General features: G+C 44.8%; 1 protein-coding gene across 2 annotated transcripts in view; it reads right to left on the reverse strand.

Moving 5' to 3' along the window:
• The window catches only part of TRABD2B (TraB domain containing 2B), a 416,430-nt gene that overhangs the window by 56,310 nt on the left and 341,930 nt on the right, over positions 1-18,190 (reverse strand). For both annotated transcript variants that reach the window (XM_090047376.1, XM_090047377.1), the window contains exon 5: positions 11,997-12,087. In XM_090047376.1, coding sequence (XP_089903502.1) covers positions 11,997-12,087 — 91 coding nt within the window. The remainder of the gene's footprint in view (positions 1-11,996; positions 12,088-18,190) is intronic.

The raw sequence follows: 18,190 nt of genomic DNA on the forward strand, positions 1-18,190 counted from the left end.
ATGGGTCAATGCTGGGATTTGTATAAGACAATAGGTGTTTGCTTGAGGACATCGAGAGGCTCATTTGAACGTCTGGTCTTGCACATTTGTTGTGCTTCAAGGTGTCAGCTCTGAGCACGATATCAGGGATGAGGGCCACACGCAATGAGGTGCTAACCACCCTCAGGAGCCAACCTTTATTGTGATGCATTAATTCAAGGGGGGATTATAAACAGTCAAGGAGGGCAAGGGATTCTTTAAGCCTAGATTTTAAATATCTCCACTGCAGGCTCGTTGTACCCTAACTGGGCTTCAGCATCAGAGTTAACCTCCATTGCAGCTCTGGCTTCCCCAAACACGTGAGCTTATTTCAACCCATGACCAAGTCAGTCAGTGGCTTGTTTTGCCTCTGGAAATTGGTGAGAAGGACAGATCTAAGTAAAGGCGGTATGAACCTCTCTCAGCCAGTTGGATTGCATCTTACGTTCCAAGGGCCTAATAAACACGGAGACACAAAGATGTGGGTACACAAAACTATTACACTCGAGGAAAATATCTCCGTTTCACTGAATAAGCCAGCCCTTGCTAAATGGTGCTGGCATGTACACGGACTGGAGGATTTAGCAAATATAAATGCCAACAGAAACCAGCATCTTTATAAAGTCTAAGCGGCAGCCCAACTCAGTCCCTTGTGATTACAATGCTGGCTATACAGACGTATCATTTTTCCTCAGTGGAAAGGGAGACTGTTTATTTGGGAAGCATTTCACGTCAAGGACAATAGGCAACTGTTTGGTTTTCCACAAATAGGCTAGTGTGCGACTTCCTCACTGTCTCTCAGGAAAACTTTGGAGCACAGACATGTGTTTCCAGTGGGGTTTTTCATGTAAAGTAGTTAATACTCTGAACCCTTCATCCTGACTTATTCACTCTTCCTCCTTATTTCAAAGTGCTACACGCCACCGAAACGCAGTGGGGTTCATCTCTGTGAATATGCACTTTGATGACAACAGGCTCCAGATTCATATCAGCCATTCAAAAATAAATGAAGAGGCCTTGTCTCGACAAAGGTATTTGTGTGGCTGGCTTTACTTTGGCAGAAGTAGTTCTGCAATATAAAGTCTGGGTCAAATCCAGGGGGAATGTAATGTAGCTGTTAAAGCGCTGAAGTGGAGATCAGGATTCTGGGGCCTTGCCTGCGCCTTCACCACTGAGATAGTGCATCGATGCATGCAAGTCATAACGATTCTGTGACTGCATACATTACAAGGGGGTTAGAGGAGACTTTCTTTTACAAGAGACCTAGATGGATTAAAGTTTCATTCCTCAAAAGGCCCTGGCCAATTGAGAGCGACAAACAGGGTCCAGAGGAGGCCACTCGCATGATCGGGGGCAGCAGGGCAGGCCCTACAAGGAGAGGCGACGGGACCTGAACCTGTTCAGCCTCCACAAGAGAAGGCCGAGGGGGATCTTGTGGCCTGTTACAGACTAGTCAGGGGGGACCAGCAGGCATTGGGGGAGTCCCTGTTCCCCCGAGCACTGCCAGGAGTGACCAGGAATAACGGTCACAAGCTGGCAGAAGGGAGATTCAGGCTAGACATCAGGAGGCGCGACTTCACTGTCAGGGCGGCTAGGGTCTGGGACCAACTTCCAAGAGAAGTGGCGCAGGCTCCTACCCTGGGGGTGTTTAAGAGGAGGTTAGATGAACACCTTGCTGGGGTCGTTTGACCCCAGTGCTCTTTCCTGCCATGGCAGGGGGTCGGACTAGATGATCTGCTCAGGTCCCCTCCGACCCTAGAAGCTATGAAACTATGAAACATGCACACTTACGCTGATATGGCCTTCTATAGAGCAGACTGCAGGGCTGATACGTGGGTACCAGAGAGACACAGTTAGTTGTGTTAGTCTGAAGTCAAGTAGAAGGTGAGGTAGGTTTGCACTTTATAGACTGACCAAGTAGATCAATTGATCGATCGATCTATCTATCTATCTGGGGGCCAGATCCAGTCTGCAGAGCCATATCATCTGGGCCCTGGTCCTGGCCCAGCATGGAGCCAGTTTGGGACCACCCCCTGCATGCTAGATATAGATGTCTATAGATATGTATATCTATAACAGATAGATAGATAGATAGATAGGTATAAGAGAGAGAGAGAGTACTTGTGCACACAAGCTATTTATATGTATATGCACATACTTTGGTTAGTGTATAAGGTGAAAATCTACCCTGCCTACTATGGGGGTACTAGCCAATATTTAACACTCAGATTTACAAAGCCGCCTTAGAAAACTGAAAAATTCTCAAGCTAAAATAGTTACTTTGCTTCTCTGTTTTAGTCCATAAAACAGAGATAATAACCCTTGTTTGCCTGTCCTAAGGGGATTGTCATTAAGCTTAGTTCACACGTAATTGCAAAGACCTTTTAGCTCCTAAGTAAGGAAATCAAGCCAATAAAATACAATTTGGAAAGAGGTGGTAAACCTAATTCAATCATGGGACAGGGGTTGCCAATAACTAATTGTAATTACATGTAAAGAAAAAAAAAGGTCATGAATGTATATAGGGCTGTTATGTAACTCCAGCACTTTGCAACCACAGAGTACATGCTGCAACTGGAAGATTTGTTTATAATTTTTCCTTAATGCAGCATGGAAGAAGTCACAGGGACAGTGTCTGTGAACAAGACCTAGGAGGCTGGGATTGAAGTGACTCTCTAAACCTCTGATACATAATTGTGTCTAGCGTGGGATTCTCGATAGCACACAGCCTTACCCTGTTTTCCCACTGAAACCAGCCAAAGCACTAAATGACAGCAGCAAAGTAAGGTTGATGCTGAGACTACTAAAAACTCTTCCTCCTATAGTGATTCATGCTTTATTGATTAAGTAGATGGACATAGTATATGGGAGCACAGCTGGTATAACCCTGTCACAGCTCCATTCACTTCAATGGGCTCATGACAATTATGTCAGCTGAGAATCAGCCTCGTGATATGCATCGCATGAGCTTCGGGTTGGCCTCATTCAAGCAGTATGACTGAAGTCAATGGGATTACTAATAAGAATAGATTCGAGCACTGGGGCCAAGGGGAACAATTCCGTTTCCATCAGGCCTTCCCAACCCTTTGCCCTTCCTTTTCACAGAAAATGAGCACACGCTAATCCTGCCCTTGGATTGCTGTGACAGAACAATGGGCTGTAAGAAAATCCTTTCCATATTGTGCTTGTCAATAGCTGTTACTCAAGTGTTCAGATACATCCCTATTAAGTATCTGATTCCTTTCACCAACCTTTTTTTGTTGCTGTTGTTATTACACAGACCCCGTTCTCCATTCTCTTCGGTTTGGAGGACACACAGAGTGCAAGGGAAAAATGCGTGTCTCGCCGAACAGACTGATGCAAATTCATTTTGCAGGGAAAAAGAGAGAGTGTGCAAGAGAGAGAGACTGCCAACTGAGTACTCTTCACAATTCAAGAGCGATGAAGTATTGACATATGGATTGAAGGACGTGTCTTCTGAGACACTGGAGGTTGCCCTAATGCACAAGGAAGGGAGAAGCTTCTTTCCTGGGCAGGTCTGACTTGGCTACGATGATGACAAAAGACAGGAATTTAATCCCTTGAAAATGGAAAACACATTGGCCTGATGTTCACTTGCAAACAGTGTGAAGGCTGTAGTGCAGGGTGAACCTCAAAGGGCTCTGACGACAATATTAGCTTGTAGCAGGTTGGATGCTTCTGAGAGCTAAAGCAGGGTAAGCTGTACACAGAAAATAATTGACTGGATGGACATGCTGTTTCCATATTTCACAGGTTCTGTGGGAAGACAGATTTCATAGACATTAGGGCTGGAAGGGACCTCGGGAGATCATCGAGCCCAGCCCCCTACCCCAGGGGCAGGAAGTCAGCAGGGATCACAGGATCCCAGCAAGATAGACATCCAGATGTCTTTTGAAGGTGTTCAGAATAGGTGCTTGAGTAGGTGCTTGATTGTTAATCAAAATGACTCAATTGTCATTTGAAACCCCAGCTTCTGCTTTATTTACTGCTGCTTTATAGATTTCATAGACATCCGGGCTGGAAGGGACCTCGGGAGATCATCGAGTCCAGCCCCCTGCCCCAAAGGCAGGAAGTCGGCTGGAGTCAAAGGATCCCAGCAAGATAAGCGTTCAAACGTTTCTTTAAAGAGTCCAGAGTAGGTGCTTGCACCACCTCTGCGGGGAGTGTATTTCAGGCCTTGGGGGCTCAGACAGTAAAAACATTTTACACAGCTCCTAGTTAAAAAATTGCTAATTTAGTTCTAAGTCACTATGTGGAGACCTTAATTTGTACAAATCAGCACTTACCCCTAAGCTTACTCTCATTTAAGTACTCTCCAATGCAAGTGTTCGCAGTTTGGGCCTATTGGACAGGTCATTTAAATCACCTGCTTCTGTTTTTGGATGACTCTCAATCACACCTAGAGACTTCATCTTGTCCATGTAAGTACCCAAACACTTTGATGAGTGTGACAATATATTTTTAGGCTTATTCATGTGTAGAAACATGAGCATTTTCATCGCTGCCCGTCTCAGGAAACATTCTTGTGAACTAAACTTTACTTGCAGGGATGGTGATGAACAGGGAAACATGGAGAAAGGACCTCACATCTGTTTTTTCTTGTTTCTCTCCTAGGACATCACGTGCGCTATACAGACTTCTGCATTTGTCATGTATCATCATTACCCAGTACCTACAATTACACTAACAGCTTAGCAACTGGCTTGATGGCTGCCAAACACACCAACAAACACCACTGCTGAAGTTAAAGCCGTTAGCTCTGAAAGAAGAAAAGCTGTCAGGTGAAATGTGTGAGGCCTCTCGGCATGGCAGTGTGATAATGTAGGTAGAGAAAGTTGACACTGGGCCGACTGAGTGATGGCAAACAGACCGCAGGCTTCACTAGATAAACAGACAGCCTTTCAAACCACATGATACCACTTGATACCTTTGTCCCACTTGAGCTGGTACAAAGTGTAACAGCACATTAAACCCACTGATGTCACCCCAGGCTGAAATCTTCACTCCACGGGAAAAGTGGAGCCTGACCGTAGACAGGGCAAACCCCATCGCTGACCCAGCTTCGGTTCTGCTCCGGAAAGAACGAGGTTGTGTATACGGGACTAGTTACATGGACCGCATTTGACCCAGCGTCTCCACGGCTATTAGTCATTCAGATTATATGTGCACTGTAGTTACTGCTCTGATTGTAGCTTCTGTAGACATACCTGAACCAGCCTCAAACTGGTTAGCGGGGGAATTGGTACCAGTTTAGGGATCCCCACTGCTTGAAACACCTATCCAAGAAGCTGGGAAAAATGAACTCTGGGCTTTTGAGGCTAAACTGTTTGCAAGATCAAGGGTAGGTCGTTTAAAGCTAGTAAAGAGTGCCCACATATGTCCACACTTACAGTAAGGGCTGCAGTGCAGACTGCATGACATTGATGCCAAGTGCATCACGACCAGGAGCAGATGAGTGGGATGCATTTCTCAGTGGTGATCTCTAGAGTACCACAAAAGTGGTCAGACAGAGTCTCCTTACTGACTGCGTCCTCCTTATTGAGAAGGCCAACAAAGCTAATGGACAAATGCCAGCGATGGCACTGCTCCATGTGACGTGGCCATCTGTCCGATGGGAGGCAGAGCAATGCAGCTTATGCAGGCCACTAAAAAGCCATCTCATGCACGTGATCCAAAGCGAATGGAAAGTCCTGGGAATCTGTCCATTGACTTCAACGGGCTTTGGACCAACTTTATGTTCAGCTCCTATGGAGCTGCACTGGTCTCCTAACAACAGTCTTGAGGTGAAAAGGTGAAAATATCTGCATCCTCGCTGGCTGGAATGCAGAACAGAAAAAACAATCAAAATATCCAGTGAAGTAAGGAGGCCAACATTTCATTCTGAAACAATCAAAATGAGCTCTAGCCGTATGACCTTTTTCCATATGTTTCCAGGGCTCTATGAAGTGCCTAAAATCCCATCAGCATGACAGGCCATGAGCCAAAAAGCTTTTGGAGCCTGGGAACAAGGACAAACAGGCCACCTTGGAGGAAGAGCTTTCTGAACTTCTGGGATCCTGAAGACCCATAAGGCTGAGAGCCCAAGAGTGCTGGCCATAGAGGAGTCCAGCTGGTGGGCTGCCAAAGAGCAAGGGAACCTGGAAGTCTAGGTTTCCACAGCAGTCACCCCAGACAAGCCCCCCTAGATCAAGGGAGGTGCAGAATTTGAATGATTTCCCCCAAAGTAAAATAGAGGTTTTACACTAAAAGCGAAATTTTCCCAAGGGGGGGCTAGCAACTTGGAAATTGTGTATTAGAAAACGAATCCAACCGAGATGTCCCAACTCTCTCTAGTCTTTTTGGGTCACTGGCGTCAAGGGCTCATTTGCAGAATTTTATGAAGCATCCTTTTAAATTTCAGTCTTTCATTAGGTATCCTCTGTTTTACAGGTGACATAACGGACCTAAAGACACACTGGCTATTGCTTGGATTAAGTTGCAGACTGGTTAAGTTTCTATTGAAAGCGTCTATTGAAAATGACCTATTATTTCTGGCAATGATGTTGAAAGCTTTTCCTATTTTTTTTTCCTTATCCATTTAGGGCTGAGCAAAAAGCAAAGAATCAGAAATATGTAAATCATAAAGGAGGATATGTTTATGGACACATGGGAATTCCCTGGACATATTTCTGCGGCAAATTTTGAAAGCATTAAAAATTCATATTCGATGATTTCCGAGAAGGGACTATACACGCACATCTCATCCATCCCTGAAGACCTCTCACTGGAGCCACTGCCAATGATAGATATCCTTGTGCAGAAACAGTGAATTATTGCCTTGCTTCTCACATGTCCTGACTTTGAGGAAGTCCCCTACATCCTGATAGTGAGGGATGTCCTGATGGCCCGGGGTACGCAAACACCCAGAACTTCCCAGCAGCAATAAGAAAACACCACAGCGCCTCAACACAGAAGCTATTCAAGATGAAGAAAAAATTGTTTCAGGGACAGCTAACACTTCAGGTTAATATTTTTGCCTGTTCTTTCCTTACCTGAACAAGCTCGCTCATTCCCAGACAAAAAGGATTGAACCTACACATTTTCTCAAATTAATTTTGAAAAATATTATTTCTCCCAAGCCTTAATTCCTAGTTTTGACTAGAAAGGACTAAGTTATGTCAGCACCAGAATCAGCAGCAACTGCGGGGTCAGCCCACAAAAAAGGATCCTCTATATTGTTCTGAACTCCTTTATAGATTTCTTCTGGGACAGCGATATGACCCCTCGGTGTATTCTGTGCTGTTCAAGGTCACACAAATTGTATTCTCAGAGTGTATTTGTATCGAGGCAGCAAGTCTTAGGCGGGGCAGACTCAGTGCCACGTAAAAAGGTAAGTAAATCTGCCTCTCTCAGACACTGCAGCAGTCCACAAAACCAGCCATCAAGCAAACTAGCTTGCTTGCTGCTCAAGGTCATCAGCTATGCTGCCATAGTGCCTTTTGACAATGGACCGTATACTCCCCCAGATGTAGCACAGGCATATTATCCTCCTTGCTGAGCCTGTGCTCAAGTCAGTGCATCTGCTCAGCTTGCACGTAACAGGTATATTCAAGAGCAAAATGCAAGCGGTGTCTGTTTTACATCTGTTAATCCTATACAGAATGAGGGACTTCTGGGCCACACCTGGGACTGGCAGTAGCAGCAAGAAGATTAACTAATAAAATAAATTGGCAGTGGGAAACCCAAGGGCCTTGTTAGGATCACAATGCAGCCCTTGAGGGGGTAAGAAGGAAGAGGCTAGAGCCCACTGGAGTAGGATGGCATTTTCAAAACTGCTAGAGAGGATGAGGTTTTAAAGATTTTGATGCAGAGAAACACCATGTTGGGTTTCCAAAAAAAACCCACCTTTGAAATTCTGGGCCTACCAGATTAAGGAAAAAAAGCCTTGAAAGTACGAATGGGTCAGATTTTACAATAGCACCTAGTCACAAAAAAAGGTCGAAAGGCCCTTTATTGACAAGAGCATGTCAGCAGTTTAAAAGCACAACTCCCATTGGCTTGTTTGGCATTTGGGCATCAAACCTGGTAAGATAGTTCATGACCCCATTTGATGCCTATCTGTGTAATTAGGAGCCTCTCCCCATTTTGTAAATGCAGCCCTTATGCCCTTTGAATGCTCCCTCCTCAAAAGTTTTAACTTCTATGTAAAAAAAAGAAACAGAAAAGATCAAACCATATTCTGAATGCGCAACAATGCAAATAAGCATTTTTGAAATTATTCTTGAATCAACTTTTGCTTTTTTATAGCACGAAAACATTTCCTGAGTATATTTGCTGGGTGAGCTAGCGCAACGTTTGAATGTGATTTGATTTCTGTTTGGACCTGATCGCGGGCCCTAAAGAGAAGCAATGGGAAATGGATGGCTAAACATAAATCTCATTACCTTGCCCCATGATAACAGCAAACATTTTGGGCTTTGGCCTCTGTTCAATGAGGAAGGGAGCACATTCCGGAGCAAATCAGTCGTTTTCTCTCTCTCTTTCTCTGCTCCTTCAGAAACGGAGCAGGGATTAAAAAAAAAAAAAAAAGGTTTGCCTCATCCAGATTCCAATGAGTTGAACAGATCAGAGGCCGCAGCTGCTGCAAATTTAATTTGAAACAGCAGAGCTAAAAGATCAATTCAGGAAGCACCTGTGGCCAATGATGACTCTCTATTGTTCAAGTATTCTCAGAATCCACTCTGGCCTTCAGCCTATGCCAAAGTCTGACGTACTGAATATGGCCTTACAGGCCAGCAAAGTGCACAGTAGTGCTTATTTCCGTTAAACGGCCCTGCCGGGTACTATATTTAATATGACATGATTGCTGAATGGAAGACTATAGGCAGTGCTTTTATTTTTGCCCTTAAACTCTTCGGGCTCTATTATAGAAATTAATTACTAGCCTTCTGTGCAGGCCCACTGCCCAGCGGGAGCAGCAAGAAGAAGGCCACATCCTTCTTGCTGTTGTATCTTGTCATAATTCTGGCTGCTTTGACCCTTCTGAGCAAAAAAACACCACTCACTTCATTTTGCTCGGGGTGCTCAGAGAATGAAATCCCAGCCCCAGTGACATCTGTGGGACCATATTCTGAATGCATTCTCCTTCCCCACCTCCCCAAAATCTTGCCATTCTCTTCCTGAAATTGCCTGGTATGCCAATCCAGTGGAGGGTACAGCACTCACTTTCTTCTGTGACTCTTCAGCTTTCCTTAGGAAAATGCTGATTCCACAAGATCACACCTGCCTCATCATTGACATGCCTGTCAATCCCATCCCAGCTTTTGACAGAGAGCAGGCAGGTGGGAAGGCCAGGATTCAAGGATCATCTGCACTAAGATCCTTGCTCTGCCTGGCTACCTCAGCTGGTTAAAGTATGATGCTAATGGGCATATGTACACACCACGTTTTCTGTCCATGTGTGCACTGCAACTGCATGTCTGTTTGCATGAGTGGGATTTCCAGATGCTTTAAAAGTCTTTCTTGTGCATTAAAACAAAATTAACACCAAGGTTACAGGTTACAAGCCACAAGATCTTTCTTGCCTCAGGCAGGGGGTTGAACTAAATGACCTCTTTGGGTCCCTTCCAATCTTGCTTTTCTAGGATTTGCCAGATGACTACTAGGCAACTCGGGGGGGGGGCTGCATACCAAAAGAACCTGCAAACTCCCAGGGTCCCCTGACCCTAGCAGCCCCTCTCCTTGGCTGCCTAAATCCTTGTCTGTCTTATCACCAAGCATCTTTTTAACAAGAAGTGGAGATTGTATTTTGGAAACACTGAAATGTTCCAGATATCCAGTTCCCCTCCTGGCAAGACACCAGGTCCCCAGGCTGCTCAGTAAGATGACCGTCCCAGTGGGGCACTGGCCAGCCAGCTATCGGGGGAGCCCAGAGAACCAACTGAACTGGGAAGGGAGGAAATCAAGATTTTGAATTTTCTTTGCAATTTGGGATTCTTCATCTGGGTTTTTTTTTGCATTTTTGTGGGATGAACTTTCCATTTCCAGGTCAGGCCTATGTGTACAGAGCCTTCCCCCACAACCCTTTCTGTGGCAGCCAGCTCTGAAACCAGGGCAAGCAGGGAGCCGTCCTTATGCAGAGAGGAAATTAAGTCCTTCATGGTCTCTGTCACAGGATGTGCTTCTCTGCAACATCATGTTACAACCTATTCATTGTCTGGTGTCATCACTTCTATGGGCTCAAGACATCCTTGCATTTATCTCCTAGGATGTATATAGTTCAGAGTTCATGGCTGAATTTAGGCTCTGCTTTTTGGATTCTCCTTGTCATGCTGCTCCATTCCTCTGGTATTTTTGCTCACACCCATGATCACACCAGGCAGGCTTTTCCAGAGGGAATCTGAGTTTATTCTCACCCTCCCGGCAACTCAAACAGATATCAGAGGCTAAGAAATGTTGTAAGCCCCTGGGATGATTCCTTCACACCGAAGCTCACCCCACAAAGGCTGTCCCATCAGTGACAATAACATGCTGCTAATGACAATGGCCTAGTATGAAAAGGCAGCACAATAGTTCAGTGGCATCTACATTACTAGCACTGCTCTGTTGCCCAGCAGTAAAGCCCCAGGGAGAGGAGGAAAAGCATTGGAAAACCCATCATGGGAGAAGCTGATAAGGATAGTGGTGTTTCTGTTTTTATCCAGGTATTCCAATCTGATGCGAGTCAGCTTCTGAGATGGATGTTACCAACCAGCAGCAAATTGCTGGTACAGTTCCACATGCTTCATGTGCATGATAGCTGCTACTATAGATGTTTCCCAAGGAAATCAGTGCCTGTAATGTTTCATAGTTTCATAGTTGTTCAGGTTGGAAGGGACCTGAGCAGATCATCTAGTCCGACCCCCTGCCATGGCAGGAAAGAGTACTGGGGTCAAACGACCCCAGCAGGTGATTGTCAAGACTTGCCTTAAAGCCCTCCAGGGTAGGAGCCAGCACCACTTCTCTTGGAAGTTGGTTCCAGATCCTAGTCGCCCTGACCGTGAAGTCACACCTCCTGATGTCTAGTCTGAATCTCCCTTCTGCCAGCTTGTGACCGTTATTCCTGGTCACTCCTGGCAGTGCTCGGGGGAACAGGGACTCCCCCAATGCCTGCTGGTTCCCCCTGACTAGTTTGTAACAGGCCACTAGATCCCCCTCGGCCTTCTCTTGTGGAGGCTGAACAGGTTCAGGTCCCATAGCCTCTCCTCGTAGGGCCTGCCCTGCTGCCCCCGATCATGCGAGTGGCCTCCTCTGGACCCTCTCCATGTTGTCCACATCCCCCTTGAAGTGCGGCGCCCAGACCTGGATGCAGTACTCCAGCTGCGGCCTGACCAGTGCCGCATAGAGGGGGAGGATCACCTCCCTGGACCTGCTCGAGATGCATCTGTGGATGCAGGACAAGGTGCGGTTGGCCTTCCTGACCGCGTCCCCACACTGCCGGCCCATGTTCATCTTGGAGTCAATGATGACTCCAAGATCCTTTTCTGCCTCTGCCCTGATGAGAAGGGAGTTCCCCAGCCTGTAGGTATGGTGCCGGTTCCTCCTCCCCAGGTGCAGCACCTTGCACTTGTCAGTGTTGAATCCCATCCTGTTCTCATCCGCCCACCCCTGTAACCTGTCTAGGTCCGATTGCAGCCTATCCCTCCCTTCTAGCGTGCCCACATCCCCCCCACATCTTAGTGTTGTCAGCACATTTGAACAGGTGCTTTTTACCCCCTCGTCCAGGTCACTGATGATGTTGAACAGTGCGGGCCCGAGGACCGAGCCCTGGGGCACCCCACTGCCCACATCCCTCCAGGTTGAAAATGACTCACCCCACATTATAAGTGAGGCAGACGACTCACCTCCTAACTCCAGCACAATATGTTTGCTTGCTCACAGGAAGAGAGAGAGGAAAACAGAGAGCCAGAGGAGGAGAGAAATAAGAAGACAGCGCTTACTTTCCAATTGGCTGTCCAGCAGGTGTATGCTCCACTTCAAATCCTGCTTGTCTCAGCACATCAATCACAGTGTTGTTGCCCAGGAAGTGACCTAAAACACAAAAGAAGAAACAGCTACATCACTCAAGCTCTTCCTGAAAGCCTCTGCAAGCCTGGAAAGGCATGGGGAGATCTGAGAGCAAGGAAATCAAACCAAACAGCCGACTGGGGCCCATCCTTTCAGAATCCTGACTGACGCCTGCCTCCTCCCAGCCTGGTCCCCAACCCGCCTTGGCAGGAGAGGAGGCAGCTCACACCTTGATGTGCTGCCCCTAGAGGTCAAGGGACTGGAAGGACTGACATGAGGAAGTCTTCTATAGTAATTTAACTGCATCAGCATCTGTAAATTATTGCCTATTCCTATGCAGCCACAATTTCAATCATGCGCACATGCATTCACACACACACACACACACACACACACACACACTAAAGAAACTCTGCACACAAATTTTGGAACTGCTCCTACAAAAAACATGCAAGTAGTAGTAATTGGATTCATTCTAGCCACTAGAATTATATTCTGTTTGGATTATAATTAGAACTATTAGGTTTACACTTCTACTCAGAGGAAGCAGAAGTCACAAATACTCTGATAAACACGGGGAATGTCTACATGTTCATTAATGTGCCTTAGCTACTGTGCATTTAGTTTAGTACTTGCTTAATAAAGTACTGCAGTAGTGCTGGCGCATGATTTTGTGCCGCTTACTGGGCATGTCTACATGTGCCTATTTATTGCACAGTAACCAAAATTACTGTGCCGTACAGGTGCATATGTACAGGTGCATGGCTGTACTGCACAGTAAAATGGTGACTTACACCAACTTGAATGTAAATTTGATACCTATATCATGCAGGTATCACATTTGCACTTGATTAGTTACTGTGCAGTAACACATGTGTAGATGCATAGCTGTACAGTAACCCAGGGGGCCTCCCTGCTACAGCTGCCCAGCCACTAGGGGGCCAGCCTAAGCCCACCTCCAGGGCTCCTGGCTGGCTGCCTCTCTTGACTTCAATTTGAGACTAAATTTAGTTCCAACTGCTAGTAGCCATGTGGCCAGAGGCTAAAGCTCCCCCTGGTGGCCTCAGGGGCACATGGCTGGCTGCTCTGACCTGGGACTAAATTTAGTCCCAAATCATCTGCACGTGTAGATGCTGGCCTATTCCTTTTTACTGCACAGTAATTTACTGCACAATAAATTTAAGCGGTATACATGCATGTGCAGACAAGCCCACTGTGCATTAGCCTAATAACACTATACTGCAGGCTATTAGCACGTTTTAAAACCACGCTACTGCACAGTAATCTATGTGCAGGCCTTATTAGGCTAATGTGCAGTAAGTATCTCGTGCAGATGTACCCACTGCAACATCATTTGATTGTGCTCTTCCCTGGTGTTTGTGAATATGGTGTGAAAGGGTTTTTGTCTGTTTGAAAGTTTAAGGCCCATCTGGGGTAAATTGCCTGAGATGAGAGTTTAAGCAGAAATTGGATAAATGATTGAGTTCAGGATCAGAGCTGGTCACAAGGTTTTATATAAATGCCAAGATGTTAAAACCTAAACTTTTTTGTGTTTGGATATATTAGACTGGCCAAAACATTATTCTGGGAAAGATTTTTCTGGACTAGAACGGTATTTATAGGGGGAAAAACCCAAACAAACAGAATACTCAGCTGGTCAAAGCACTTACCTCAGATGTGACAGACCCACTTCTAAGTTAGTGGTCTGAATCTGGCAGAGAAAGGACTTCAGCTTGCATCTCCCATATCATAAATAAATGCCCTTACCACCAGGACATTGCTTATTTTGGTATGTCTTTCTTGCTCTCTTTCCCCTTTAAAAATAATCCTCCAAAGGACTTTATTTTATCTCAATAAAGAAGAAGGAAAGATTTGTAGGAAGGGAAAATGATTTCTCACCAAGTTTTATTTATTTATTTATTTAGTTTACTTCTAGTTATTGGTGTATTTCAGTGTTGCTAGCTCTAACTGGTCAAAAAATGAGTTGGTCTCATAGCATCATAGACAAGGAGGGCTGGCTCATATTCAGTTCTTATGCCAAATGGATGTGCTTTAAAATACCAGATTTAAAATGCAGATGGTGGATTGGAAGGCACTCAAAGGAACAAGCCATTTCAACTATGTAGGGAGTGAGGCATGCAATGATAATGACACCATGGCAGAAGCCATGAAACATCCTGCCTTTAAGAGTTGAGGCTTGCATAATACCCCCAAGTTCCACGAGACCCAGGAAAATAAAATCACATCCATGAACAGTATTGGAATTTCATCCCAACAGACACCATACTCATAATTCATTATTTCCTATATACTCTTCTACCACTTGAAAAAAAAATGAACAGACGGTCAGGGAACAGAAACTTTATTATGTGGTTGAGGTGGCCTATCACATCCTGCAAATCAGGAAGAATGCATAATAAAGAGTGAGCAGATAAAAACAGGGCAGGGTGAGAATTGTTCTGCTAAACCATTTAACAAACTATTGTGACTCTGTTCACAGAAATGCTCATGAAACATTCACTAAGTGAAACACAAAGCCTAATTCTCAATAAGCAACGTATTCACTTCTATTTTCAGGGGTAGAGTTTACCTGTAATGGTGCTTCAAAGAAAAAGAAGAAAGTTCAGACCAGGAAGTCAAACATATTATGAGCCCTTACTTAACCTGGACATCCAACTCCCATTTCTGGAAATTAGAACTTGTGGTTCATAAACACACCCCCCCACAAAAAAATAAAAATAAAAAAACCCTCAATATTTCAATATTTCAGCTTGTTTTCCTGGTTGCCATATAAAACCAGCCTACTCCTAAAAAGTATCCCAAGCAGTTTATTCTAGCTGGCAATAGAGCAATCTTCTCCTTTCTGTAGGCTGGGAGATTTATGAATGTGGCTCAAAGGTTGTAAAAAGAGTTTTGAGTGCCTCCTGTATGCCAAAGGCCTGATTCATATCACAATGAAGTCAATGGAAAACTGGTTTCAATAGACAGCAGATCAGGCCTCAAGAATGTATGACACTTCCCTAGAAGACCTCAAACTATCATCAAAAACCCAGTTATTTTTTACACATCAAAGGACAGAGCATAAGGCAAAGTGTAGTGCTGGTGAGAGGTGCCAGTAATGAAGGACTTCATATTTTCCATAGGATAAACTCACTATCGATCACAGCAGGAGCCCTACACAATGCCCTACCTTCCAATCATAGTAGTGATTAGGGGTGTGCAAAACGGGCCCTATTTGATTCAGATTCGGCCCTAAATGATTCAACTCATTGATTCGGATCACTGATTTGATTCGACTGAATCTGAAGATTCGATGCTGATTCAGAGAGTCAGTGATTCAGACATAGACACAGCTTTAAAAGTTTTTTTGACATCCCTTGAGGTACCAGGCACAGCTTGTGAACGCTGTGACGCTGGGGCTGATGGAGCATCCCATGGGAGCAGGGTGGGGGGCCCTGCGTGCTTGGTGGCAAACCTAGAAGTGGACCAGACCTACTTCCGGTCTACGTCCAGGTCCACTGGGGAGCATGCTAAGGGCCCCTCATGCCCCCCCGGGTCAGTGGTTGGTCACAGGGGGACCCCGAGTGCTCCCCCCCACACACCCAGGAGGCACTAGTTGCTGAGCCGGGGAGGTGCAGGGGGCCCTCCCATGTGCTCCCCACCAAACCCGGAAGTGGACTGGAAGTGCTTCTGGTCCACTTCTGGGTCTGCTGCTGAGCATGCTGGGGAGTCCCCTGCACTCCTGTGGGATGCTTCACGCGCCCCAGCATCACAGTATTCACAAGCAGCTGCTACCTAGAGGTCTGTAGAAAAAACATTTTAAGCTGTGTGTATGTCCGAATCTCCGAATCTTTCTGAATCTCTCCTAATTGATCTGGAGGGTTCTGATTCGATTCGGGGAGATTAAAGGGCACTCTGATTTGATTTGGATTTGGACATTTGGCCACAGAATCAGGGACCGAAGCTCACACAGCCTCACTAGTGATACACTGCCATCAGTCCCATGACTGTGAACAGACTCAGTCCCAGTGCATTCACCCAGGATGTGGAAGAACAATCTAAGGATTCAAGGGTAATTCGGTCTTTGGTTTCCTTTGGTTTCTTGATTTAGCCTACCAACAAGGGGACTAATTCCTATCAGTTGTGTCATGAAGTTTTTGCAGGGTTTTTAGTGCAACTCACAAGCATCATAAATAGATTTTAGCCAACGACATTTCTTTAAACTATTAAACTTACATTTGTGGACATAACTTGTTCCAGGATTCCACCATTTCCTTTCAAGAAAAATCAAAATTTGATTTTCCCCTGACTAATTTGCTTACAACTAAAGCCAATGAAGTCAAGAACAGTCCCAGAAATGTGCTACACCCTCAGAGGTTTGAGCAATAAGACATTTGTGAGCAATTAACTTGATTTGATCATATCCTGATTTTTAATGTAATGCCAGAGCAAACAGAGGCACTGATCCTGCAATAGAATCATAGAAATAGAAAATAGGATAAACAGGGGTACAGTTGCAAAAGATGTTTCAATAACAATCATTTCATTATCAAATAATGTAGTTTTTCTTGGATTGTAATATCAATTTCCAAGATGTTTTATAGCATCAATAAGTTGTTTTGTAGCCAACAAAACATTGACCTTTCTATCGTGGGACTGGAAAACCCTCAAAATTGTGATTTTCATACCTCTTGATTTAGTCCTGAAAAAGTAACAACACGGCACACCTAAATTTCCCTAACAGTTGTAACAAGTTAATGTCAGTATAAGGTTTCCAACACCGCTCTGCTGAAACCCTTCAAGTATATTCAGGCATGAGTTGATACTGTGGCTTTTTCATCCTTGGCTTCTGCATTAACACTGTCATCAAGGATAACAGCTGTAAATCTGTTTGTGCTTTTTGCTGTATTTGTATCACCGAGACTGAGGAGCAGAAGAAACTGTGAAGCTCTTCCAGTTACACTCTCCCTGCATTTCCAGATGCATGCAGTAGGTTGATTTCTCCTATACCACATTTCTAGCAGACCAAGACATTGCAATGCTGCCATTGGCTTAGGGTTTTGTCAGGAAGAAAGCTGTCTGTTGGGAAAATCATTTCACACAAGTTACCAGGCTCTATCAAGGAGTCAACTTGATAGAAGTGGAGCCACATCCAAAAATGACTTGTGATTGCAGCGGACCATTCGCTCAGCCATTCATCCCTTTGCTTTCATTTTTCATCAGGAAAGGGTTCTGGTGGTATCTGAGAGGCGCTGAAGATTTGCTCTGAAGTTGCAGGGGATGAATGTGAGCTCCTGCTGAATGTTTAATTCTTGGTGATATAAGTAAAGCTCACCTGGGTGCCAGACACATGGATTGTTTAATCCAGTGGTCCGTCTAATCCAGTGGTCAGTTAGGGACTGTAAAATGAGCTGCCCCAGGATCCTCACAAATCTCACTACCTCCCACAACAGGTTCAAGGCGTATTTTTGACCTCATATGTTTACCAAGGGACTCCACAGAACATTTCACCCCTGAAAGGTGAGAGATCAAACACATGCCAGCCTGATCCACATAGACTAATGCATTAATGCACTAGACCCTCAGATATTAGGGTGATGCATGTGGTATCAGAGCCTATATGGAACAGAACCTGCAATGGATCTTAAGAGCTACATGGTTTTCAAAGCAAGCAATGAGCCCTGCACAAGAAATGGTGCCGTTTTTGTATAAAGATCATCTCCAAAAGGAGCTCTGTGCCCTTCAGAACCAACATAGAAACAGCAAAGATAATCTTGAAGAAAGCGATTGGTCAGTTAATGGAAGATAGGTCTAGACATTGCTGTCTCTCGGGCACCTGAAATATTAAAAAAAAAATACTTCTCAAGTGATCAACATCCAGAATGACATAGTCATTATTACTGCACAATCTGAGTTACCTACTTTTTAAGGTCATGGCCAAAGTACTTAAAAGTAATGTCTATTGACATTAAAAGGTCTTGGGCCTTTTATGACACACTTACTGATATTTAAATATAATCTTGTATTGATCTTTGCAGTTCAGAGAGGAACCTAGTATGACCTAGTATGACTAGTCCTCTTCAGCAGAGATCGGAACATTTTTCAGTTAAAACCCTATTTTTTTTTG

The sequence above is a fragment of the Crocodylus siamensis genome, chromosome 5 (assembly GCF_052110815.1).
Source record: "Crocodylus siamensis isolate JL-2025a chromosome 5, ASM5211081v1, whole genome shotgun sequence".
NCBI lineage: Eukaryota > Metazoa > Chordata > Crocodylia > Crocodylidae > Crocodylus > Crocodylus siamensis.